The 27614-nt window shown below is 43.7% G+C and overlaps 1 protein-coding gene across 1 annotated transcript; it reads right to left on the bottom strand.

Annotated features, from left to right (window-relative positions):
- Positions 1 to 7149: 7149 nt before the first annotated feature.
- On the bottom strand, positions 7150 to 18806 carry LOC126941716 (pregnancy-specific beta-1-glycoprotein 2-like). Its single transcript, XM_050768376.1, has 5 exons — positions 18743 to 18806; positions 17156 to 17515; positions 11235 to 11513; positions 7571 to 7825; positions 7150 to 7412 (listed from the first exon to the last, which is right to left on the bottom strand). The coding sequence occupies exons 1-5, from the start codon at positions 18804 to 18806 to the stop codon at positions 7150 to 7152; spliced, it is 1221 nt and encodes a 406-aa protein (XP_050624333.1).
- Positions 18807 to 27614: the final 8808 nt, after the last annotated feature.

Below are 27614 nucleotides of genomic sequence, written 5' to 3' on the forward strand. Positions count from 1 at the left end.
CTCAAATGGAGCATCCCAGTCAAAACCTTGGTAATATAAGCAATGTTTTCAAATGTGTCCTGTTATAAAGAGAGTAGATTCTTACTGAACTTGTGCAAATAACTTTATTACCATAAGCATATGAATACTCATGAATAGTTTCTCAATTCTGGGGCACTCAGATAGGGAGCCAAAGCAAATATTTCAATTTTTGTTTACAAAATTGTACTTTACCAAATTGCTGTAAAGTATAAATAGCTTAAAAGAGAAAGTTCATAAATCTGGAGAATAAAACATTCAAAGAATCAGCACATTTTCAAATAAAAAATTATGAAAACATTATCCTTTTAATTATTTAGTCCAATGAAATTGAGTTTTTTTTTCTTCTTTGTCTTGAATTTCATGAAGGTATCAGCCTGTTCATTAAAATTTCAACAGCTCTCAGAGAGTCCAGTGATATGATCTTGAAATTATCAGAAACTTGCATTCAAGAGTCGTTGTCAGAGTCTTTTCCATATATCTCCTTGAAGAAAAAGCAATTTTGGACTGTAGCTGATTGTAAATACTTCGAGGAAGAGTCAAACCAACTGTCTGGGAATGACAAATATTTAAAATCACTGTGGTTAAAAATCTAATTTGATTTTCATTAGGTTTATTATGGTAAAGACACAGCTCACATAGAAATCTAGTTACTTCTGTGGCACATGACACTATTACTGATAACATATTCGATTTCCAAAAATTTCATATAGTTTTTAGAATACTCATTTTTTAAAACGTATTTATTTATTTTTTTTGAGACAGAGTCTTGCTTGCTGCCCAGGCTGGAGAGCAGTGGCACGATCTCGGCTCACTGGAAGCTCCACCTACCGGGTTCATGCCATTCTCCTGCCTCAGCCTCTCGAGTAGCTGGGAGTACAGGCGCCTGCCACCTCGCCCGACTAAGTTTGCTTTTGTATTTTTAGTAGAGATGGGGTTTTACCGTGTTAGCCAGGATGGTCTCGATCTCCTGACCTCATGATCTGCCCGCCTCAGCCTCCCAAAGTGATGGGATTACAGGTGTGCGCCACCGCGCCCAGCCTAGAATACTCATATTATTAACATTCCCATAAATATTATTTAGAGAAGGTTTAGCATCACTTATCACTCATTTAAAAATGCTTTATATATATTTTAACATATCAAATAAGGTGGCTTTTCCATTCAGCTTCTGTTTCCCAACTGGATTACTGAGTTCTTGATGTAGCCCATTAATAATTAGGGCCAAAAAAGTGTAGTCTTATGTATGTTGAAAAAGGTCCTTAGGTAATACCAGTACTTCTAGCTGAAATCATTGATTTAGTTTTAAGTTCTACCTATTACAACAAGAGTTCTCCATCCTCGTTACATGTTTGTAGTGTCAGGGAAGACTTAGAAATTACCAGTGCCTGGGTCCCTCGCCAGACCTTTAAACTGGAACTCATGGGTGGGGCTTGAGCATCCACTTTAAAAAATGTTTTCCAGTGATTCCAATGTGTAGCTATATTTCCCATCAGATTTCTCTGATTTCTTGTGGCCTTCACTTTTTTTCTATTTTGGTATTATGATTATTTTCAGGTCTCATTTCCTGTCTTAGGCTTTATGTCACCTGGGGTAGGGACCTTGCCTACTTCATTTCTGTATCTTTTTTGAACACATGAATTGGTCACCAGGAAAAGGTCTCAACCTCACATAGGTTGTGTCCTGACTCTCAGGTTCACAGGCTATTCATAAAGTCTTTGTTCTCCACCAGGTCGGAGATTGCTTGTGGTGAAGGGTGTGGTTAAGTCTGTAGTGCAGATGGTGGAGGGGAGTTCACCCTGTTTTTAGGCATAGCATTGGCACTAAGAATTTTATGTATATATGGGTGAAGCGACAGGGATGTGTCGGAGGACAGTTCTAATTAGGCTGGAGGAATTATACTAGGAAATAGTGGTAAAGGAAATGAGAAGGATTAGTAAATAGAGAACTGTGAACTTACCAAATAGGCTAGAGTAAACCCTTGGGGATTCTTGATTAAGTGAATTAACTAGATTTTAGAAAGGTAATGAGGCAGTTATATGCAAGGAAGGTTTCAAAGTCTGGAGACAAGAAGTCAAGCAACACTTTGAGAAGTGGTTGAGCTTTATGGGAATGGATAGAACTACACTATTGAGAGATGTTAAAAATAATGAAGAGGGTTTCACAATGTGGAATTGTGTTTCTCATGTGAATCTGAGAAACAAATGAGCAGAGGCTGGAGATAATTATGTCTAAAAGACATTGGGGTAGAGGGAGCATAAAGGCCAGGGAGAAAGGGAACTGCAGGAATTAGTGCTGAGAAGCAGGAGTTTAGTGGAAGAAGGAGGAGATCCAGCCCCAGATACAGGCCAATAAGTCTTTTCCTGCTCCCAAGCATGGCAGTCAGCCTTGCAGGAAACAGGACAGGAGAAAAGGCCATCATACCTGCCAGACTTCCCGAAATACAGAAATGACATCACGGCTGATATATGGGATTAAGGCCAGGAATATGTCCTCTTCCTGAAGGAGCTGTCATGGAAAGAAATGAAAAGGAATGGAGATGATGTTATTTTACAGGGAAGCGCCTCAGGAACAAGCATGTAACGTGAGGTACTCTATAATTGTTTCTTCAAGGAATGCATTATTTCTGTTGGAAAATTGATGGGAGATGGTTATATTCTTGCAGTTTTTTTCCCTCTCACCATGTTTCTAGGTTGGTGATCAGTCCTCTGTCAATTCTCTACTGCACTCAGATATTTCAGAAAGCTTTCAGATGGGAGAAAGGCTGATTGCTATTTTCTATGTCATTAGAACTTTCCACCTTTCCACCTTTTCATGGTTGCATCTTTTTCTCAGTGTCTCTGTGTGGCAGCCATGAATGAGACCCTGCCAGGTCTCCGTGGCAGGGAACTGATTGACAGAAGGCCCAGGTCAGTGTATTTCAAGTTCACCACCTCCCTTGCACAGAAAACTTCCTTCTAACAGGTTCCCAGCAAGGGCGTGAAAGCAAGCCTATTTCTCTGAGGCTCTCTTTAACGTTCATTGGTGACCGATTGGAAGACTCCCTATCAGCCTTGCAAAAAGTCTCTTAGAACTGAATTGATACCTAAAAATTCTTTTTCTTTCTTTTTCATAGGAGTCAGCTTTGCATAGTGGTCTGTGGGTTCTCCCATACTACCTTCATGCCTGCCCCACATTCCCTCAGAGGTGTCTTCCCTGATAAATTATCTTAAATGTCTAATCCCATCCTGGATGCATCTCAGTTGGTAAAAACTAACACACCAGGCTTGATTCTTTGTACTTAGCTTTTTCCCTTTCTCTCCCACAAGTAGTCAGTCACCATGTCCTAGTGTTTTACGTGGTACCTCTTTTTCTATATGTATATGGAAATAGGTACTGTTGAGGGGCACGTCCTATGTGCCAGGACCTGTGCTAAATACTTTACCTGTACCTCATTTAATTCACACAGTAACCCTGTCAGGTAGACATTATTTCCATTTTGCCAATGAAAAGACAGAGGCTTAGAGTAGTGTAAAAACTTTCCTGGTGTCATATGGCTAGTAATAGGTGTATCTGACATTTGATTCTAGGACTATTTGACCTCAAAGCTAATGACGATGGTATTAATATAGCAGGTGACATTGGTTACTCTGTGTGTGGCATCTTGTTTCATTGACTACATTAAACCTTTAAAAGAATGGTATGAAGAAAGCTCTCTCATTGCAATTTTCAGGTGAGGAACCAGAGGTTCAGACAAGTTAAGAGTCTTGTGCAAGAAATTTATAACTGTAAACTGTTACTTTAAAAAAGGAAGAAAGATCTCAGATCAGCAACCTACTTTAATACTTCGTGATATGAAAGAAGAACAAACTAAACCCAAGCACAGTGAATGAAGGTAACAATAAGGATTAGAGTAGATAAAATGAAATGGAGAATAGAAAAAGAATAGAGTAATTAATGAAATGAAAGTTGATTCTTCAAAATGAAATCAACAAAATTGATGACCATTAACTAGACTGACTAAGAAAAAAAGAGAGAAGATTAAAATTACTAAAATCAGATATGAAAATGGAGTCTGAGCATGGTGGGTCATATTTTAATCCTAGCACTTTGGGAGGTCACAATGGGAGGATTGCTTGAGGCCAGGTGTTTGGACGAGCATAGGTAACCCGGGGAGACCCTCTCTCTACAAAAAAAAGTTAAAAGCCGATTAGCTGGGCATGGTGGCATGTATGTGTAACCCAAGTATCTTGGGGGACTGAAGAAGGAGAATTGCTTAAGCCCAGGAGGTTGAGGCTGCAGTGATCCCTAATCACACCACTGTATTTCAGCCTGGGCTGGCCTACAGAGTGAGAGCCTGTCTCTCTCTCTCCAAAGAAAAAAATAAAAAAATAAAAAACAAGTGAAAAGAAAAAACAAAATGAAGTGATTACTAGCAATTATAATAAAATAATGGTTATGAAAGTACTGTAAATAATTGTATGTTAAAAAATTTGATAACTAGATGAAATAGACAAATTCCTAGAAAAACACAAAAACATGATGCGAACTATAGTCGGTAATAAGAATTAATCAATAAAAGCATTTGATGAAATTCCATATTTTTTCATAATGAAAACATTCTAACTAAGAATGCAAGGAAATGACCTCAACATAAAGTCAATATGTGAAAAACTCAATGCTAACATCATACTCAACAGACAAAGACTGAAAGCTTTCCCTGTATGGGCAGGAACAAGACAAGAATGCTGCTTTTGACACTTCTATTCAATGTAGTATTGAAAGGTCTAGTCAGAAAAATTAGGCAAGAATTTAAAAAAAGATACTCAAATTGAAAGAAAGGAGTAAAATTATTTCTGTTCACAGATAACTTGAATTCATATGTAGAAAATCCTAAAGATGGAACAAACCTATTAGAATGAATAAATGAATTCGGTAATGTTGCACAATACAAAATCAACAAACATCAATTGTATTTCAATACATTACCCATGAACAATCTAAAGGGAAATTTTAAAAAATTTAATTTGTATTAATATCAAAAAGAATAAAAGAGTTAGGAATAAGTTTATCCAAAGAGGTGAAATGATTTTACCTGAAATCCATAAAATATTGCTTAAAGATGACATCAATAAATTGAAAGACACTTTGTTTCATGAATTAGAAGGCTCAATATTGTAAGGAGGACAATGCTACGCAAAGTGAGCTGCAGATTCAATACAATTCCTATCAGAAACTCAGTGACATTTTTGCAGAAAAAGAAAAATTGGTCCTAAAATTTATATTGAATCTCATGACTCTAGATAGACAAACAACTTTGAAGAGGAAGAATGAAGCTGGAGAACTCACACTTCCTGATTTCAGCATTTACTACAAAGTCCCAGTAATCAATACAGTGTGGTACTGGCATAAAGGAGGACATAGAAATTAATGAAACAGAACAGAGAGCCCAGATAGAAATATTTGCATATATGGCCAAATGATTTTCATCGAGTGTGCCAAGATCATTCAATGTTGAAAGGACAGTGTTCTCAGCAAAAGATATTGGGAAAGCTCAATATCTAGGGTCAAGAATGAGTGGAACCTTTACCTAACATCATATACAAAAATTAACCCACAATAAATCAAAGATCTAAATGTAAGAGCAGAACTACACAACTCTTAGAAGAAAACATAGGAGAAAAGCTTCATGATATTGGATTTCACAATGATTTTTTGGTTGTAACATCAAAAGCACAGGCAACAAATAAAATTTATAAATTGGACTTCATAAAAATCAAAACCTTTCATATATCAAAGAACATTATCAAGAGAGTAAAAAGGCAACCCATGAAATGAGAAAAACATTTGCAAATTAAAAGTGTGATAAGAAATTAATTTCCAGAATACATGAAAAACTACAAGTCAACAACAGCAAACATCCAAAAACCCAATTAAAAAATGAACGAAGGATGAAAATAGAGTTTTCTCCAAGGAAGATATACAAATATCCAATAAGCCCATGCAAAGTTCCTCAATGTCATGAATACTTAGAGATATGCAAATCAAAACCACAATGTGACACCACCTCACACACTTTAGGATGGCTTTGATAAACAACAACAACGACAGCAACACAAAGCATCAAATGTTTTCAAATAGATGGAAAAATTGGAGCTCTAGTGCATTGCTGACGGGAATGGGAACTGTTATAGCCACTGTAAAGGGTGGTATGGCTGTTTCTCAAAAAATTAAACAATAAATTACCATTTGATCCAGCAATTCCACTTCTGGACATACTCCCAATAGAACTGAAAGAAATTTGAAGAAAGATTTGCACATTGATGTTCAGAGAAGCATTACTCACAATAGCCAAAAAAGGAAACAATGGAAAAGTCCATTGAAAGATAAGTGGGTAGGCAAATGAGGTATATCTATACATCAAAATGTTATTCAACCTTAACAAGGAATAAAATTCCAATACATCATGCAAAATGGATGAACCTTGAAGACATTATGCTAACTGAAATAAGCCAGACACGAAAGGATAATTATTATATAATTCTATATATGAAAGATAGAATAGCCAGTTATGTAGAGACAGAAAGTAGAATGATGGGTGCTAGGGGTTAGGGGGAGAAGGAGTGAGAGTTACTGTTTATGGTAATGAAGTTTAATACGGTAAAAGGAAAAAGATTTGGAAATAGATAGTGTGATTATTATACAACACTAAATTACACAATTAGAAATAGTTAATGATATATTAGACATATATAAAGTGTCTGGCAGTCTTACCCTCTCTATAAATACACGCTTTTTGGCGTTGCCCCTTTCCTGCCATGCAGAGCCTGAGAGGTGATTCTCACTATTTCTCCAAGTGTGCATCACTCACTCTCCTCTGTGCTGTGTCCCACGTGCTGTGCCCACAGCCTCATACAGCTGGTGACTTCAGAACCAGGACACAGCTCAAGGGTCTGCCCCGAGGCTCCCTCTCTTCTTATTTCCCTGCAGCCTAGGCTTCACTTCAACTGGCAGCTCAATTTAGCCGAATTCAGGACAGGCCACCAGGACTCTTTCTTCACACATGCTGGTCCCACCCCAGGTGGAGTCAGGCAGGGCCAGTCACCGGAGAACCCTGGAGCAGAGCAGGGAGCGGTTGGAGCTGCCCCTCTCTCATCCAAGGGGCTTCCTCCTCTCATTTAGGGGAAAAATGTGAGCTTGTTTCATAGCCTCAGATGTTCGTTGTAGCTCATGGAGTAGGTAAAAGAAAACAAAGACGTAGCGGAAAGGGATGTGTTGCTGACAGCAAGAAGCAACTTGATCTTGAGGACTCTCCTTGTCCCTCTGTGAAGCCTCTTCCACCACATAGGGCTCAGGGCTGACAAAGCCCGACACAAGGTCAGCCAAGAAAAACAGAAGAACAAGCAGAAGAGAGTCTGTAGAGACAAATTGGGAGGGTTCAGGAGGAGAAATTAGGATTTGCTTCTGCCCATGGGGCACAGACTGGGAATAAAAATGTTTTCCTGACTCTTCTCTGAAGGCCAGATAGACTCCACCTAAAACCCTATTGCCAATGATGCAGGGATCCACTTACCAGAGACTTTGATCGTCTTGAAAGTGGAACGTTCCCTGCCAGTGACTGAGTTACGAACACAGCAACCATAGCGCCCGCTATGCGTTGTAGTAATTTGGGGGATAGAGAGTATTTGTCCTGATTGCAGAAACTTCCCATTAATCGTCCAAGTATACTCTGCCGGTGGGTTAGAGTCCGCGTAGCAGTACAAGTAGAGGTTTTCTCCTGAATGGTAATAGGTGAATGAAGGGAAAATCCTGGGGAAGTCTGGACCATCTGGAGTAAAGACAATAAAGTCACAGGTGATGTCATCCGAGGGAAGGGTATACTCCTGGTCTCTTAAAGGGACACAGTGTCCCTCTGAACCAAGACACACCCTCAGGTCCCAGCCAAACCCCTTCTGTGTTCACTGAGCTGAGGCCTGAGGTATTTACCTGTTTCTGCCATCAGAGACTGTAGATCCCAAGTCTCCCATGACAAGGGCATCCCCTCCCCTTATATCCTTGGTTAAGGCTGTGCCTGCCCAGGTTTTCCCAGGGCAGGGAGTCATGGCCAGCTCGGGTGTCCAGAAATGAAAGTGTCTGTACTTTGACCTGAGAGAGACTGAGATGCCTGGCCTATGTTTCTTTGAATTTAAGCTGGTGACTTGGCCCACAGAGGAACCAAAGATACAGAGGACATCCAGGGTGATGGGGTCACTGTGCATGCTACCAACTCGGTCCCGTATTTCACATTCATAGGGTCCTGTGTCATTTCTTGAGACATTGGGTAGAATGAGGAACCTGTTTTTACCGGGTTGCTTTAGCCTGGGACTGACCGGGAGGCTCTGACCATTTACTCACCACACGTAGGTGTAGTTCTGAGTCTTAGGTTCACAGGTTAAGGCTACAACATTCTCATTCTCCATGGGGTTGAAGTTGTTGCTGGTGATGTAAGGCTTGGGCAGCTCCGCTGTGTGGATAACAGAGAGAAGTTTGTCCCGTGTGGCAGCTTTGATTCTTCCACAGGCATCCTTCAATCAGAGTTGGCATCTCCCACCTCTCAGCCCACCCGAGTCCTTGAAAACCAATAGCTGGTGCGTGTGTCACAAGATAGATGCATGACGACCTAAGGGCTCAAAGACTGTGAGGCCGCCTGCTCTGTCTTATGGAAGCACAGACTTTCTCAAGTGTGAATTGAGCAGCAGTGCTGGGTCATGGACAGACACGTCAGTGGGAGTGAGAGCACCTGGTACCCCTCCCAGTCCCTCTTTAATCAGCTGTCTGGCTGGCTCACCTTGGGTTCCTTACCTGGAATGTGCAACTGCTAGGCCCCTTCCAAATTCCATCCTACTTTGACCCCTAGATGTGATTTCTCTGCAGCTTCCATTTCCAAAGACATTTTAGAGATGAGTAATAATGGGACTTCCCATTGTCCTGAAACCCTGAAGATACTGAGCAGCATGGCCTGGGACTGGATGTTTCAGCAGAAATAAAATAGGGGAGACCAGAGTCAAGCCTGGAGGTCAGTTCAGTCATCAGGCAGTGGAGGCACAAGGTGGAGCAGTTTTCTGCAAGTGTTTCATGATGACTTACTTGTTCCAGTGACCTCCAAAGATAGAGCAGAGTGCAAGGAATGATCTAGAAAGAGTGAAGGGGACAGGGAAGAGCTGGTGGCTTTGGAGCAGAACCATGTTCCCTGTTCTGGGTTCTTTAAGTTTCCTCTCCTTCTGCAAAGGGCAGGTGAGGACTATGTGGATCTTTCCAGAAATACATATGGACATTTGCAAATGCAGAACTGAGTGGTGGAAAGGGTGGGAATGAACTGCTGGAAATCTGGTCCTCATTGGACCATGTGTGTTTGATGGATATGAGACAAATGTGGGGGGAAATTTTGCAAATATTTTCTTTCACTGGACACTCTACTCTCCGATTCTATGGGTTTGACTACTCGAGGGACCTCATGTTAGTGGATTCCAGAGTGAATCTGAGAAGAGACTGCTGGTTTCCAGGAGCTGGGATTGGGGAGAATCAGAAGTTGTTCATGTGTGTGCAGTTTCAGTTATGCAAGATGGGGAGGTTCTAGAGATCTGCTGTACAGCTCGATGCCTATAGTTCACACAGATTGAGTGTTTCTTATGCATAAGACTTAGGAAAAAATGTGTTTTGGGTTTCTGATTTTTTTTTTTGATTCTTAAATATTTGTCATATACTTACTGGTTTAGCATCCCAAATCTGAAAGATTCAAAATCTAAAATGCTCCAGGTAGCATTCCTTTTCAGCATCAGATTAGTACACCAAAGTGGTAGGTGATTATCCAAATACATTCTTCCACCCCCCTTTTTTTTCTCTCACCACGTTTCTAGCTTGGTGATTAGTTTTTGGTCAGTTCCATACTGGCCATGCTGCACTAGTATATTTTTGAAGGCTTTGGGATGTGAGAAAGGCTGATTGGTATTTTCTACGTCATCAAAAAGTTTCCACCTTTTCATGGTTGCATCTTTTTTTCAGTGTCTCTGTTGTGGCAGTCATCAATAAGAGCCTGTCAGGTCAGATTTAGGACAGATTTTTGTAATTCTGCAAAAAATGTTACTGGGATTCTGGTAGGGGTTGCGTTGAATCTGCAGCTCACTTTGGGTAGTATTGTCTTCCTAACAATATTGATTCTTCCAATCCGTGAAAATGAAATGCTTTTCCACATATTGATGTCATCTTTAATTTCTTTCAGTAATGTTTTGTAGTTTTCAGGATATAACCCTACAACCTTTTGGTTAAACTTATTCCAAAATATTTTATTCCTTTTGCTGTTAATGTGAGTTGAAATTGTTTTCTTAATTTCCTTTCAGATTGTTCATTGTTAGTGTATAGTCTAAAGAATGATCTAGAAAGAGTGAAGGGGACAGGCGAAAGCTGGTGGTTTGGATCAGAAACATATTCCCTGTCCTGTGTTTTTGATTTTCCCTCTCTCTTTGCAGAGGGCAGGCGGTTCTTTCCTGATAGCCAGATAGACTTCACTGGAAAACATATTGCCAATGCTCCAGGGATCCACCTACCAGGGACTATGATCCTCTTGATTATGAGATTTCTTCCACCAGTGACTGAGTTATGGATGAAACAGACATAGACCCCTGTATATGTTTTAGTGACTTGGGAGATAAAGAACACTTGTGCTGATTGCTGGAGCTTCCCATCAATCAGCCAACAATGCTCTGCCAGTAGGTGAGAGTCTGTGAGGCAGGAGAGCTTGGGGACTCCCCTGTATGGTAATAGGTGTATGAAGAAGAAATGGTGGGTGCATCCAGACCATCTGGAACAAAGAGAATAAAGTCACAGGTGATGATGTCAGAGGGAAGGGAAAATCCTGGTCTGTGGAAGGACCAGAGTGACCCTGTGAGCTAAGTCACAACACTGAAGTTCTAGCCAAATCCCTGCTGTGTTCACTGATCTGGACCCTGAGACATTTACCTGTTTCTCCCATCATAATCTGTGGACCCTGAATCTCCCATGACAGGAGTAGCCTTTTCTCTCCAATTTTTGTTCAAGCCTAAGCCTACTCTGTTTTGCCTGGGGCAGAAAATCATGGCCAGCTTTGATGTCCAGAGGTAAAGGTCTCTGTACTTGCACCTGAGAAGGACTGAGAGGCCTGGCCTCTGGCCATGTGTATTTGGGATGGCAGCCTGCCTCACAGAGAATTAGAAGATACTCACGGAGGAGATTCAGGGTGACTGTGTCACTGCGGCTGGAACTCACTGGGTTCTTCATTTCACATTCATAGGGTCCTGCAGTATCCTTTGTGACACCAAATATAACGAGGGTCCTGTTGATTTTGGACAGCTTCAACTTGCGACTGATAGGGAGGCTCTGACCATTTATCCACCACGGGTAGCTTACGTCCTGAGTGTCAGGATCACAGGATAAGATCACAGTCTCCACGGCCTCCCTGGGGTGTAAATTACTGCTGGAGATGGATGGCTTGGGAGTCTCCACTGTGGAGATAACAGAGAGAAGATTGCCTTGTGTGGCACATTTGATTCCTCCTAAGACATTTTTCAATCAGTGTTGGCATTTCCCACCTCTCAGCCCACACAAGTCCTTAAAAGCCCATGGTAGGTGTATGTGTTACAAGAGAGATGCATGGCAATCTGAGGGCTCAGAGATTGTGAGGCTTCCTGCTTTGTGTGGGAGAAGCACAGACTTTTTCAAGTGTGAATTGAGCAGCAGTATTAGGTCATGGAAATACACAGGACCAGCAGTCACAGCTCCTGGTGCCTCTCTGAGTCCCTCCCTCTCCAACTGCCTGCCTGGCCCACCCCGTGGTCCTCACCTGGAGCATGCAGTACTGGAATCTTCTTAGTTTCAGTCTTACTTTGTCCCCCAAGGTATGTTTTCTCTGCGGCTTCCCTTTCCAAGGACATCCTAGAGATGGATGATGGAACTTCCCATTGTGCTTAAACCCTTTGGGTACTGGGAAGCCTGGCTTGGGACTCAGCACTTCAGCAGAAATAGCACAGGGGAGACCAGAGTCAAGCCTGGAGGTCTGTTCAGTGATCAGGCAGTGGAGCCAAAAGGTATTGCAGTTTTCCCAGCTGTCTCATAGTGACTGACTTGAGCCAGTGACCTCTAAAGATAGAGCAGAGTCCAAGGAATGAAGAGTGAAGGCAACAGGCAAGAGCTGATAGCTTTGGACCAAGACCATATTCCCTGCTCCGTGTCCATGATGTTCCCTTCCCCCTGTAGAGGGCAGGTGAGGACCATGTGGATGTTTCTAGAAATACATGTGGATATTTGCAAGTGCAGAACTAACTGGTGGAAAGGGCAAACATGAACTGATGATGGAAGTCTGGCCCTCATGGACCCTATGTATTTGGTGGCTATTAGACCAATATTTGGGAAGAAGTGTTGCAGATACTTTCTCTCATTAGACATTCTACTCTCTGATTCTATGAGTTTGTCTACTCTATGTACCTCATCTCAGTGGATTCCAGAGTGAATCAGAGAGTAGAATAGTAGTTTCCAGTAGCTGGGATCGTGGGAATAGGGCATTGTTCCATGTGTGTGCGGTTTCAGTTATGCAGGATGAGGAGATTCTAGAGACCTTCTGTAGAGCTTCATGCCTATAGTTCATACAGATAAAGTGTTCCTTATGCAAAAAGCTTAAAGCGAAGTGTTTTGGAGTTCTAACTTTTTTTATTTTGGAACATTTGCAGTAGATGTACTGGTTTAGCATCCCAAATCTGAAAAATTTAAAATCCAAAATGCTCCTGTGAGCACTTCTTTTTAGCACCACATCAGTGGTCAGAAGTGTTGGATTTTGGAGCATTTCAGATATTGGATTCTGGATTTGGGATATTCAGTTTGTAATACAGCAATTTTCCCATAAAAAGTTGTCAGGAGTTTAGACCTCATGTTATGTTCTAGTAACAAAACAAAAAAATATTTGGGGGAAACATTAAAATGTTGTCATAAGTGGAAATTTTTTACTGATAGTCCAAACATCTAAGATCAATTTCCGGTAGCAGTATTTCTCTTGATACCCAATTCAGGTTTAGATGTGGGGTGAATTCCATCAGGATCACATTAGGCTCAAAGAAAGATGCCAAAGGTGATTTGAAATTAGCAAGTCCTTAAGTAGAGAGAGTCCCGTTAAAAGGACAGAACTGGCCAGTGTGTCTATTACATAAAGGGAGGAATGATGCCGAATTAAAAGAAGGGATGTGTGTTATGTTAGTAAATATAGAAAGAACTCCTTGTTTCTAATTTCTGTGTAGAGTTAGGAAAAATGGGGAGGAGCCCAAAGCAGGTATGTGAAATGCTTTCTTCATTTTCTCTTAACCTCAGGAAATACAACTAGAGTTTCAGTTTGTGTGAATTAGGAAGAGTCTAAGTGAGATGCCAATGGCTCATGTGTCCCCCACACGAAGAACCCCACCTTATGAAAATGGCCTCATCATGAGGAAACAATTGTGTGTGGCACAGGCAGTGAAACCATCAGATGACACCCACCTGACCACTTCCAACAACTCCCGGCATCCACCAGTATTTCCATTACATGTATATTACATCCTTGGCGTTGTCCCACAACTACAACATTTAGAAATTGCTATTGTCAATACAAAGTATTAAATATGAAGTTGAATGTGTTGTTCCACATTTCTCCCCCTACTCTTTTTGAACTTTCCTGTTTCAGTTTTGGAAGTTTCTATTCACACATCCTCAAGCCAGGGATTCTTTCCTCAGCAGTGTGCAGTCTACCAGTAAGCATCAAAAACATTTTTCATTTCTCTAACAGCACTTTTTTTTTTTCCTGAGACAGAGTCTCGCTCTGTTGCCCAGGCTGGAGTGCAGTGGCACGATCTTGGCTCAAGCAAGCTCTGCCTCCCAGTTTCATGCCATTCTCCTGCCTCAGCCTCCCGAGTAGCTGGGACTACGGTTGCCCACCTCCACGCCCGGCTAATTTGTTGTATTTTTAGTAGATATGGGGTTTCATCGTGTTAGCCAGGATGGTCTCTATCTCCTCACCTCATTATCCACCCACCTCAGCCTCCCAAACTGCTGGGATTACAGGTGTGAGCCACTGTGCCTGGCCATCTCTGAGAGATTTTAACAAGTTGTTGACTTTTCAGTTTGTTCAGGTTTTTACTTACTGCTAGAACCAAGTGACAAATTTCAAGATCGTTATATGCCTGACAGGAAACCAGAAATCTCTAGGAAGTGACTGGAGAATGTGAGCTCCACAGTAGGCTGAGGTTGGAGTCACGAGTGAAATGGGTGAAATCAGCCCATGGGCTTTGGAGACTGCAGACCTGTCCAGCCTCTGACACCCTGGTGAGTCAGTGCAAAGATTACAACAGTGACAGCAAACTAGCATGGCTGACTCCATCTGGCATCTAGTCTCAGGCTGGCTGTCCTCACTCATTCCTGGACATAGGCCAGGCTAACCATGGGAGGAATTTAATTTGTGGCTTAACTTTGAAGCAAGAATGATAATTGTTCCTCCATAAAACGAATACCCTTACTTTGCCCAGGGATTGCCTTTGTAAAACTGGTGAAAGACCATGAGAGTAAGATTATAGGAGGGAACTGAGTTCTGCTAAAATGTAGGCACAGTTTCTATAATCCCTTACTGCTCAAATGTCATTTGACCAGATTTTACAAAATTTGTAACTGATTGCTTCTATAGGTAACATCACTATTGTAGAACCTGAGATTGGTCTTTTGAGATGTTTCTCATTCCTTGCATTCTGGCAACCGGCTGACCTCATCCATACCCATGACTAATGGCTCAGTCAGTCACCTGGTCCCCGCCTAGAGGCAGATTCAAGCACAAGCAAATCATTTCCCTCTGCCCTCATGATTCCATCCCCAAACAATCAGCAGTAGCCATTTTTCAGTTCTGTGCCCCTGAAACTATCCTTGAAAATCTCTAACCCCTGATCCACTAGGGAGGATGATTTGAGTAATAATAAACCTCTGTCCTCCTGTTTGGCAGACTTGGAGTCATTAAAATCTTTCTTTACTGCAAATCATCATCAGGATAAATTGGTTTGGTTTGTGCAGGAGGCCAGAAGAACTTGTCTGGGAATTATAAGAGTGGATGGAGGAGCTGCTTATCCCTGTCCCATGGTCTTGTCCACAGAACAGCCTCACAAAGGGACAGAGCCCTGGGTGGGGATACAGTGGAAGCTTATTCTCTTAGTGACCTCAGGTCATTGGCTCGAGATGAAGCCTGGCAGGAGTGACAACTCCAGGTGATTTCTATGCCTTTCCCATTTCCTGGGAGGTGGGCCAGGCAACAGTGTTAGCAGGAAGGGAACAGAACCGTCAGCCTAGTTAGAGGGATTGTCTGGGGAAGGCCTAGGGGTGGAGGAAGAAGCTGTGCAGGACAGGGCTTGCCAGGTAGAATGAAATGGGGCAAGATGAGGGACACAGAGAAGCAGAGAGAGGCAGAGACAGTGTGGCAGTGAACAGCAGGGGCCACAGTGACTTCAGAAACCCCAGGGACCAGGTGCCCCCAGTTCCACCGTCCAAGATCAGGGAGCCCTCAAAAACCCTCCAGACGCCAAGGAGATTCAGAGTTACACACGAGGTGGGGTGGCTTTAGGGGCAAGAGGTAGTGGGGGGGATGAAACATGGGTGTCAGCCTCTGAAGGAGAAGGGACAGGTGTGACTAGAACTTCCTAGGTTTCTGCATCCAAGATCCAGTCTCTAAAGAGGTTATGGGTCATTCCTTTCTTCATTCAATTCCTTCATTTGTTATGTGAGAGCTCCTCAGTGTGTGTCTCTCACTGGGCCTGTGCTGGTGCGGGGTGTGAGTGGGGAATGAAAACAAGGTCCTCTCTTTTATCCTGTCATACCAGTGACATGGACACTTTGAGAAACACAGGATTTCAGGTTCAGTGATAGGGGTTAAGATATGCGGGGGAGGCCTGGACATTTTTTGCACTGACTCTGACAGTTGAGGCAGGTGATTTAGTTCTGGAGAACAGACTAATCAGCTGACCATTTGCTCTCACTCCTCTGATGTTTGGATGCCTAAGAAGAGAGGATTTGAACCAATAAATGACTATGGGGTCCTTGGAACCCAATAAGCCCTCACTTCTGGTGGAGGAGAGGATGGGCCTGTGGCTGCAGACAGACCTCATGTGACCCTGATCTGCCTTTTGTGTTTGTGTGACTCTGGTTCAGTGACTGTGCCTTCCTGTGCCTCAGTTTTCACTCAGTCAAATAAGCTAAATGGCAAATGGACTGTGGCTTTTCATACTATCTGTGAATAAACTGAAAATTCTTCACAGTCACGCGACCTAATGCTTGGCACAGTGGAGGTGTTCACACAAACAGCATTTATTATCATTCACTTCCATGAGAGAGCACCTTTAGGTCAGATCCCTGTGGACAAACTGCTGCCAGGTACATTTTCTCTCTTCTGTTTCCACTTCTGGGGATATTAGAGTTTCTATGGAGTGTCCTAAGCCTCACAAGGCAGTTGGCTAATGGTCTACAAAGCTTGTTTTTCTGTCCTCTCCACTCTGAGTGTCGGGTGAAGAAAACTCTGTCCTTGCCCAGATGAGGCTCTGAGGGCTGAGCCCTGGCTGGTCAGCAGCTCCAGGAGACACAGTCCTCAGACAGCTGGTAAATCCTTGGTCCCAGTAAGCCCTGCCACAACCGAGCCCTGGCACAGGCTCCTCAGCTTTATCTGGAGTAAGGATTTAGGGACAGGGGTCTGAGGTTGAGGCTTCTTGGGCTGAGCTTCTCTGAGAGTATCTCAGGGGTCCTCTTTGGCAAAGCCCTACTCACTTCTCCAGGGTCTTTCTCATTGTCAAATTTATGAAGAGGGCATGAGGTGCTTGGCTGAGGCTGATCTCCTCCTGCTGAGCTGATCTCCTCCCCCCACCCCATCAGACTGTCCTTCCTGTGCAGCAAGTGTCTGCAGGGTCTGGAGGCAGGAAAGGAATTCTGATCTGTTGTAATTTGTCTCCTCTGTGTGTGTCCTGCACTAAATGCCAAAACCCAAACATGGGACATAATGCAGAGAGGGACACAGGCACAGTCCAGGCCTGACCATCCTGTGTGTGCAAAGTAGAAGTGACCCCCACCCCCCAACACCCAGGGATCATGTGGAATCACTCACGGTATAAGGTGAAATGTCCAGTTACTCCTTTAGTCTTATCACCTCGCTGTATGATATGTATGGTGTAGGATCCTGTGTCCTTCTGGGTGACATTCTGGATCAGCAGGGATGCATTGGAATATACTGTTTCTCGTCCACTGTATGCAGGCCCAAATATAATTGTTTCAGCATCTATTACATATGCTGTAATGTAATGTTGGAGGTCCATTATTTGCCCTTTGTACCAGATGCAGGCAGCAAGATTCTGGGGCAAATTGTGGACAAGTAGAAGAACATCCTTCCCCTCAGAAACTTTGGCTGGCTGGGCTTCAATTGTGACTTGAGCAGTGGTGTGCGGGTTCCAGAAGATTAAAAGTGATGCTAGGAGGTGGAGAGAGCATCAGTCAATATTGAGACCTATGTATTGGGGTGAAAAGATGGGGCCCTGCGTCCTGAGAGGATCTCTTCAGTCATCAGCCTTGAAAACACACACACACACTCACAAACACACACATTCACCTTTTGTGTGTGTGTGTTTGTGAGTGTGTGTGTGTGTCCTACTGTCCTACTGGGTCAAGGTCAGCAGCACGACCCCCATTCCTTCAACACTTCCGACCTTGGCATTTTTCTGTTTGGAATCCTCTTCCCCAGGGGTCTGCACAGCTCTCTCCACACTGCCTTCAGGTCCTGCTCGCATCAGGGCATCCTTAGACTTCTTTCCTGACACTTCCTTTGGATACCCTGGGTCTTCCCTTTCTGGCCTTTCCCTGCTCTGCTCCCTTCAGAGCTCTTGTCAACACCTGACCTCACATTCTAGATCTCTTTGCATGTCTGTCTTCCTCCCCATGACAGCATGAGTTCCATAAGGACAGGGACTTTTGATCTTGGTTGCACACCAGTGCCTTGGAGAGGCTGTAGATTCCTGTACATGTGAGAGTTCCCCGGGTCCTCCCTGCCCAGGGTTTTTTTATTTGTCTTTCTCCAATTGTTGATGTTTTTTTGCTGAGGACAGTGTTTCATGCCCTGTTTATATTTTCATTTAAAGTGTCATCTGACAATAGTTATTATTATCATTTTTCAAAATGTGGTGTCCAGTGATGATTAACCAGCAAAAAAGAACACTTGAGATTTTCCTACCTCTTACCAATTCCAGTGCAATGTGATTTTCCTGTTTTGACCCGTGTCCCTCTCTGGTATATATTCCCCTATCCAGGCTCCAACAGAGCCTTCTTTCCTGTATTTTTTTTTTTTTTTCCTTTTTGAGACTGAGTCTCGTACTTTCGCCTAGGCTGGCATGCAGTGGCGCCATTTCGGCTCACTGCAACCTCTGCCTCCCAGGTTCATGCAATTCTCCTGCCTCAGCCTCCCGAGTAGCTAGGATTACAGGAGCACACCACCACACCTGGTTAAGTTTTTGTAGTTTTAGTAGAGAGGAGACTTCACTATGTTGACCAGACTGGTCTTGATCTCCTGACCTCATGATCCACCCACCTCAGCCTCCCAAAGTGCTGACTTCTTTTATTTTTTAGAACCGCATCCTGTCCAGGAAATCCCATCCAATCATTCTGCTTCCTCCTCCTGTCCTCTCCCAGGAAGTTCTCTCCTCACCTGTGAGTAGAAGCTCCTTCCAGGTGATGTGTAGTATGTAGGGAGGGGCTGAGAGGGGCCCCATGGCCTGTGCTGCCTGCATGTTCTCCTCTGTGGAGATGATCCTGGGATCCAGAAACTTTCTGAGCACGGCTGTCAGTTGTGCTGTCCTTCCTCTTTCTGTGCTGAACCTCTTCCCGGGGCAGGAGCACTTCTCAGGCTCATGGGTGGGGTCTGTGCCCAGGACACCCCTCTGTCCCCTCCCCTCTCTGTCCAGCCTCCTTGTCCCTCCTTCTCTTTTTCCTTTTGTCTGTGTGTCAGGTCCCTGGGAATTGTGGAGGCCTCTGCCTTTTTCAGCAGTGATTCTGTCACCAATCCTCAACACACACTATGTGCAGAAACACAAACGCACACACAAAAGAGACACACACAGACACACACAGTCACACACATACCCTGTAGGTTGGGCAAGTACAGTCCTGGGCCTCAGCCTCCTGCTGTCCCAATGGCTCTGGTTTGGGGTGCACATTCATGCCCTTTGCCCTCTTTCATCCCCATCTGACTCTCCCCTTCAGTGCAGGAGGTTGGAGCTGCACCAGGTCCCTGTCACAGGGACACCCCATTGTGCTGTGGGTGAGTTGTGTGTCGCCTGGTGACAGGAACCCTTCCTTTCTCTAATTGTGTCTAGCTTGACTGCAGCTTCCAAGGATGGATATTCAGGACCTGGGTGTCCCAGAGGAAAGTGTCCTTCCTGGAGGTGTGCAGGGTGAATCTCTCGTGCCCCTTGGGAGGAGAGGCCTGTGCTGGTTGCTCAGTGGGGGCTGTGAGTCCCATAGTCAAAGGGACCGTTCTCAGTCACTATTGCTCCCTGGGGTCTGGTAGCTGAGCTGGGGCTCAGGGTTTCTCATTTCTTCCTGACCATCTTTGGTGTCCTCTCTTCTCTGCCCATCTGATTGTCCTGTGGACACCACACCTTCCCCATGGTGATGCAGGAGGAAGTGGAGATTTACCCAGGAACCCTGTGGAACATGGCTTGTTGAGATGCAGGAACAGGAGCCTGGGACAGAGCAGGGGTTCAGAGCTGCAGTGATTCATCCCGACTTACTCCGTGGTCGTGATGGGCTCAGTCCTCCATGTGCTGACATACCCAGGGGTCTGTCCTGAGGCTTTTGACCTGGCCAAGCTACTCTCTGTAGAAGAGGAACAGGCAGTTGCCAGAAAGCCTGTCTGGAGGGACATTGCTCACACCTGAGAGGGCACATGGGGGTGAGTTGTGTTCTGGGAGCAAAGAGCAATAATACCCCCTTCTCCCGGCAGGCACACTGGAGAGGTCTGTCTTCCCAAGGGACAGGCGGGGATAGGTGGCCACATCCTGGATGGTGCCTGTGTGTGACCATCACACGTGCTCTGAGCCCCCCGGGGGGCAGCGGGCAGACAGGTCATAGGGTGCCTGACTGATTCCCAGGGAGGCTGTGGGCCCTCAGGCAGGCACTGGTCTGTGTCAGCACTAGGCTTGGCCTGGGATGCCCCAGAGAACAGGACAGATGGAGCATGGGCGGACATTTAGGGAGCAGTGACAGAAAGAGTTGATGAGGATGGAGGGAGGTAATGAGGGGAAAGCGCCCAATGTGGCGTCGCGTGCACCATGGCTGCCCTGGGAGATGTCTTTTTAGCTGATCCCAGGGAAGGAGCAGGTGTGTGGGGCAGGAGCTGCCGGCAGAGGGAGTGGTGTCAGGTTGGCGGCCGCCAGGTCAGGGAGGAGCTGACAGAGTCCGTGTGGGGAGCACGGAGGACGTTGAGGACTTGAGCCGAGGTGACCCTGGTGAGGGTGGACCCTTCTCGGCTATCGTTTCAGATGAGGGAGGTCGGCATCCCGTGGGAAGGCTCCAGGCTGGAGGGACTCTGCCGCCCACTGGTGGATTGGAAGGGAAGTGTGGGTGGCCCTAGTCCCAGGCCAGGCTGTGTGTTTTATTCCACAAGGATCTGCACATTTCACACGAGGTCACACATATGTTATGTTACAGCTCCATCACCTTCCAGCCCCATGAGTCCCAGTCTCTGTAGCTCTATGTTCACTGTTCTCCCTCTTTCACAATCGGGAGTCCCAAACGCAGATTTTTGTCACCTTCTGTGGGTTTGTGTTTGTGTGCCGTAGGTGGCACTGTGTATACCCTTGGGACAGTGATGTCTGGGGCTGAGCACTGCACATGGGCTTGGGAGCAGAAGAGGGAGCAGCAGGGCGGGAGGATCAATGCCACGGGAGCAGGGACAAGTCATTTTCATTTTCTGATGCCCAGGGACCAGAACCCAGGATTCTGACTCCAGGGCACAGTACCACACCCTGCTGGTGTCCCTGGATGTCATGAGTGCTTATAGTGTCATGCTGCCTTGGCATTCATTTTTTAAGGTGTAAATTTATTTGCCTCACATCAGAGGCAGGCCTTGGTCACCCTGGCAGTTTTCAATACTCTATCTGGTTCAAGTGGCTCTAGTTGGTGGCCAGAGATAAAATCTTAGAGGCATCTCTTCTGCTTGGTGTGCTGGGCTCCCCTCTCTCCAGCTGCTTTCTTTAAACTGATAAATCCGATATTTGCCCTCACATTTAAAGTGACCACTTCTCAGTCACAGCATGATCTCCTGGTCCCAGTGTTTGCTGCTTGCTTTAAACACATCCATTAAAGTTCCCTGCTGGAAACCTGTCAGATAACACCTGGACTTACTAAAGCCATCGGCTTACCGGGCTCTTCTCTCCTCCCTGCCTGGGCTCACTGACCTCTGTATCTGTGGTCTCCAGGTGTGCCGAGTGCTCCCCAGTGTCTGTAAGTAGTAAAAACACTTACACTTTCATGCCGTGGTTGTATAACTATAGCCTCACATGCCATCCAGGGCCTGACATCGAGGCTGCCCTGTGGGATCTTTGCTGGTTGAACCCCTGCTGGAGCTCTTGTTTTGGGACCTCTGGTTATTCTGGGGACAGGAGTTTCCAGCTAACTTGATTGAAAACCTGATACATTTCATTGAAAGCACTGGGTTAGATGATGTATTCATGGACTTCAGCTGCCAAAACAGACACATTAGCCTGGATGAATTAAATAATAGAAATCGATTTTGCACAGTTCTGTGAATAATGTGCTGTTTTAACCACTTTCAAATGTGCAATCAAATGGAATTAATAACATACAGAGTGTTCAGTTACCATCACCACTATTTTTCCTAGAAAATTTTTATCATTTTAAACTGAAACTTTGTATCTTTTAAACAATAATAACTCCCTGTATTTTCCATCCTAGACATTGATCATCTCTGCTCTGTCTCTCTGAATTTGCCTATTCTTGATGTTTCATATAAATGGAATTATACATATATTTTATTTTGTTTCTGACATATTTCACTTAGCATAAGATTTCCAAAGTCCACGCATGTTCCAGCGGATGTCAGAGCCTCATTCCTCTTTATGGTAGATAAACATTCCATTGTATGTGTCACCACATTTGTTTATTCATGTGTTGATGAACACTTGGATTGTTTTACATTCTATCTTTTGTGAGTAATGCTGCAATCAACATTCCCATGCGAGTACCTGTTTGAGTCCCTGGATTCAATTCTTTGGGTATATACCTAGGAACGGATGCTGTTTCATATGAGAATTCTATGATTAGCTTCTTGAGGAACAGCACAACTGTTTCTCCTAGTGGCTGTACATTTTTATAATCTCACCAGCAATGTATGAGGATTCCAAATTCTACATAAGGCTTTCACTTGTTATTTAACATTTTAAAAGAATGTTAGCCATATTTGTAGGTGTAGTGTGGGATCTCATTGTGGCTTTGACTTTGTATTTTCCTGATGACTAATGATGTTGAGTTTCTTTTCATGTCCCTCTTGATGATTTGCATATCTTCTTTGAAGAAATGTTCATTTGAGTCCTTTGCCCATTTATATAAATTGGGTGGTTTGTCTTTGTGTTGTTGAGTTGTAGCCGTTCTTTATACATTCTGGGCATGAAACCATTGTCTATGTGATTTGCAACTATTATGTGTCATTCTGTGTTTGGTCTTTTTATTTTCTTGATAATATCCTTTGATGCACAAAAGGCTTACATCTTTAGCTCAATTTATCTATTTTTCCTTTTTGTTTCTCATGCATTTGGGTCATACCTGAGAATCCATTGCACATTTGAGGTCATTAAGTTTTACCCCTATGTCTTTTTCTAAGATGTTTTTATGGTTATAGATCTTATAATTAACTCACTGATCCATTTTTAGATAATTGTTTGATATGGTTGGAAGCATAGTTCTTTAAGTTTATTGTTTTGCACGTGGTTATCTAGTTGTTTGTGCACCGTTATTTGAGAGGATGATTGTTGCTCCATTAAATTATCTTGACACCCTTATGCGAGAGCAATGAGCTATAAGGGTGAGGGTTTATTTCTGGACTCTCGATTCTATCCCTTTGGTCACTATTTGTATTCTTGCATCTCTACTTCTTTTTTTTTGTACAGGTTGCATCTCTGCTGGACATACTAGATATTGAAATCTTTGTTCATTCTCTTGGTTCTGGGTTGGCTGACCTGTCAGCTGGAGCTGGAGGACATGCGTGGCAGGGGAGTGACCCCCATGGGAAAGAGCAGGGCTCAGCAGAGTGAGCTGTGACCCAAGCAGCTGGGACCCAGAGAAGCCAGGGAGGTCTGACTCTTAGAAGCCAAAGACCAGCAGGTGGCTGGTGTCCTCAGGTGCAAATGGAGTCCTGCATCCTCTGGCATTGCCACTGTAGAGGTCAGTTTAAGGAGGTGTCAGGGAAAGTAATTTTGAGAGTCTTTTTTTTTTTTTTTTTTTTTTTTTTTTTAACAAAATCATGGGCAGAAGCCACCACCTGGACCCACCACATATTGGAATGGATGAGGGACAGAAATAGAGCTCAGTAAATTAATAATGAAATCCTGGAGTGGGCAAGAGGTTTGAGAGGATGACGGGTGTATGAGGTGAATGGGTGAATGTTGAGAATGTTCAAAACATCTTCTTCTCCATAATAAGAGAGGGTTTAGGCCCCTGAGTCAGACAGTGTCCAGGCCAGGGGGAGCAGGATGTTGTCAGCTCTCCTGGCCAAAAGTGAGACTCCAGCAGTGTCGTTACTTGGTCCAGTTTGGGATTTATTTATATTTTAAAAATGATCCAACAGTATACAATTTTGAAAATATACGAAAATCCTTATGCTACCATTCATAGATAGCCAAGATGGCTTTTTACCTTCTCCTTCCATCAATCTCTACCACTTACTCACCTCAGCTTGCTCCTTGGACCTTAATTCCCTCCACTTGAACTTGCCCTTAGTTTAAGTCAAGTAATCTCTTGACCTCCTTGGCCCCTTTCTGATCCTTAGCAGGTTGTCCTCTAGAGGGCACCCTCACCTTTCCTGTAGCTTCTCAGGATCCAGATGCCCCTGCCTTGTGTGGGCACCAGGGATATGGCCCTGTGCCTGTGTCCCTGAAGGTCCTGTCACTCAGGACCTTTGTGTGAGAGCAGCTGAGGTGATATTACCCTCCCCTACTTTTCTGGGAACATAAAAATTTGTACAAACCTTGTAGAGTAAAATTTCTTAATGCATGTGAAAATTAAACAAATATATATTTTTGCCTCCCAAACTTTACTGGGAAAAATTTATTACAGTCCCAGTCATAAAAAATGACACATAATCAGGGTTATTCACTGTATTGTTTGTTTAACAGCAAAATATTGGGAACAACCTAGACTTTCACCGGCACAAAGCTAATTAAACAGGTTACCTTATATATACACAACAGAATATGATGCAGCTGCATAAAAAGTATAGACTCTTTCAGCTATTCATACAGAAACACCTCCATGTTCTGTTTTAATTATTGCATGTAAACATCACAGAATAAGATGCAGTTTTTGTACTACATCTGACCTTAGAACATTACTTTACTTTTTTTTTTTTAATTTAAAGAGAGAGGGTCTCACTCTCATACCCAGGCTGAAGTGCAGTGGCAAGATCCTAATTGACTGCAGCCTCAACCTCTGAGCTCAATTGATCCTCCTGTCTCTGTCTCCTGAGTAGCTGGAATCACAAGCACATGCCAGCCTGCCTAGCTCATTTTTTGTGTTTGTTTCTGTAGAGATGGGGTTTCACCCAGGCTGGTGAAATCCCAGGCTGGTCTGAAACTTTTGGGCTCAAGTGATCTGCCCACTTTCACTCCCAAAATGCTGGAATTACAAGCAAGTAATTCTGCTTTTTTTTTTTTTTTTTTATTTGGACTGCAGTCTACTCACTCATCTGTTTCCCCATCAGGTGATTTCTATTTTTCCTCAATTTCTCTACCATATGTCCATGCCAAAATCCAGATGTATTTGCTTTTGCTTAGAATTAGATTTTTTTTCTTAAAAGGGAAGCCTTAGGAATATTCTCCTAGCTGATTTTCAGGATTCTAATCTTCACTGTCTAAGTCATAGGTTTCCAATTCCGGATACTGATTAGAGTCACTTGTAGGTCATTTAAAGCCTACCAATGCCTGTACCATCCCGCTAGTGTATCTGATTTGGCTGATGTGTGCTGTGGTCCAGGTATTGGTTGTTTAAAAATGCTTTCAAGGAAAAGGGTCATTTTGCAGTGGAGGAACTTTAGCCCAGTGATTAAAGTTGACATCCCCAGTAATCAGAGATAATGACATCTTAGGGCCTTGTAATATAATGGATGGAGAAGGTGCAGCATCATCCCTGTGGTATTCTTGTACAAAGTGTATAACCTGAGTTTAATCATGAGAAGATATTAGAAAAGTCCAAACTGAGGGTCATTCTACAAAATAATTAACCAATACTCTTCAAAAATGTGAAGGTCTTAAAGGTAAATCCTAACTCTCCCAGATTAAAGCAGACTGAGAGAACAGTACAATGAAGAGCCATACATGATATTAGATTGGATCCTCATCCAGTAAAAGGACATTAGTCAGAAGATAGAGGGGATTTGGATAAGGTCTGTACAGGCATTCATTTTACAATGTTAATAATCATTTATTGATTTTGATTATTAGGTGCTTATCTTTAATGTTAATATTTGGGGAAGTTGAATGAAAAGCATATGAGGACTTTGCCTAGTTTTGGAACATTTTTGAAAGTCTGAAATTATTTCAAAATTAAACATGAAAAGGAAAGAAAAGAAATATAGATCTTTTAGATATTTCTATTAAGTGTCCAAAGTTGAAGATCATTTCCCAACTTATCTTGCCTAATACTGATCAGAGTAATCTTCCTGGAAATGCTGTTTGTCATGTTTGTGACCTTCTCAAAGCTTTCCAGTGACTTCTCTTATCTGTGGGTTGAAGTTCCCATTACGTAGTCTGCCATTCAGTGTCCTCATAGCATGGCCCTAATCTCCTTTTTTTTTTTTTAATCTGTGTTGAAAGACCTGACCAACATTTTACTTTCTTATGGCCAAACTTGTTCTAATTTTTTCTTGCTTGTCTGATGCCCTTCCCTGTCTTCTCAACTGTGGGACTTTAGTCAAGGTAGTGGGAAATATTTTAGAAGAAAAATTATAAAGATAGTTATAGGAAATAGTCACAAACCTTCTTGGAAGTCTGGGGGTTTGCATAGCTTCAGTAAAAGGTTTGGCTGAAGGCAGCTGAATAATCTTAAAAGCTTAGGGCATAGATACACAGGAATGTAGAGGAGTTTATCTAAATATCTTGTTTACTCAGGTGGTCCTAAAACCAACATTTAATCTTTTTTTTTTTTTTTTTTTTTTTTTGAGACGGAGTCTCGCTCTGCCGCCCAGGCTGGAGTGCAGTGGCCGAATCTCAGCTCACTGCAAGCTCCGCCTCCCGGGTTCACGCCATTCTCCTGCCTCAGCCTCCCGAGTAGTTGGGACTACAGGCGCCCGCCACCGCGCCGGGCTAGTTTTTTGTATTTTTTAGTAGAGACGGGGTTTCACCGTGTTAGCCAGAATGGTCTGGATCTCCTGACCTCGTGATCCGCCCATCTCGGCCTCCCAAAGTGCTGGGATTACAGGGTTGAGCCACCGCGCCCAACCTAACATGCTGGGGGAACTACTCTCCAGGAGGTTGGCAATGTCAATTACCTTGTAGTGGTGTTTACTCAAGACCTTTGTCATTTAATCTGTACTAAATAAATGCGAACTTCCCTGGCTGATCAGGGCCTCTGCTGTTAACTCTTTACAGCACCCTTCTTGGTACCAGTGAGTGACAGGGCCACCTAGCCTGCTCTTTCACTGGATATTTGTGTCTGAGTGTATTTGTTCATCCATTGCTGGGTCAGGGTCTGCTGGTCGGGCCCAGACAGTAGGTGCCCCATGTGAGGACCTGGCATGTTGGTGTCCAGGTCTGAGGTATAGCTGCAAATAATTGCGACAGAACCCTCGAAAACGAAGGTGAAGACTGTGCAGTTGGTAAGCCAGTAAGCCGATAAGTCAGTAGGTCAGTAGGTCATCGGTGCCCACTTGGGATCTCCAAGTTCGAGGGAATTGTTCAGGGTAGGGTTTTATCTCGGGACAACAGTTATCAGCATAACAGAAGCAGTATCTAAAAGCATTCAAACAGCTGCTTAAAGCCACTGAAGCCTCGGTTTTGCAGGCTCAATTAAGGGACCTAATGCAAATTGTATCACTTAACCCATGATTCCCGAAAGAAGGTAACCTAGACGTAGAGGTTTGGGAAGAATTGGGAGGAATTTTTTTTTTTTTTTTTTGAGACAGAGTTTCACTCTGTCACCCAGGCTGGAGTGCAGTGGCGCGATATCGGCTCACTGCAAGCTCCGTCTCCTGGGTTCACGCCATTCTCTTCCCTCAGCCCCCTGAGTCGCTGGGACTACAAGCACCCGCCACCATGCCTGGCTAATTTTTTTTGTATTTTTGGTAGAGA

Source organism: Macaca thibetana, chromosome 19, assembly GCF_024542745.1.
Source record: "Macaca thibetana thibetana isolate TM-01 chromosome 19, ASM2454274v1, whole genome shotgun sequence".
NCBI lineage: Eukaryota > Metazoa > Chordata > Mammalia > Primates > Cercopithecidae > Macaca > Macaca thibetana.

Excerpts from the sequence above, each read along its gene's own strand:
- LOC126941716 (XM_050768376.1), bottom strand. The coding sequence starts at position 18,806 with ATGGGGCCCCTCTCAGCCCCTCCCTACATACTACACATCACCTGGAAG. Across the intron at positions 11,514-17,155 it reads TGGACATTTCACCTTATACC|TGGAGACTCCCAAGCCATCC; the intron begins GTGAGTGATTCC and ends TTATCTCCACAG. Across the intron at positions 7,826-11,234 it reads AGTCACCCTGAATCTCCTCC|ATGGTCCAGACTTCCCCAGG; the intron begins GTGAGTATCTTC and ends TCTTTACTCCAG.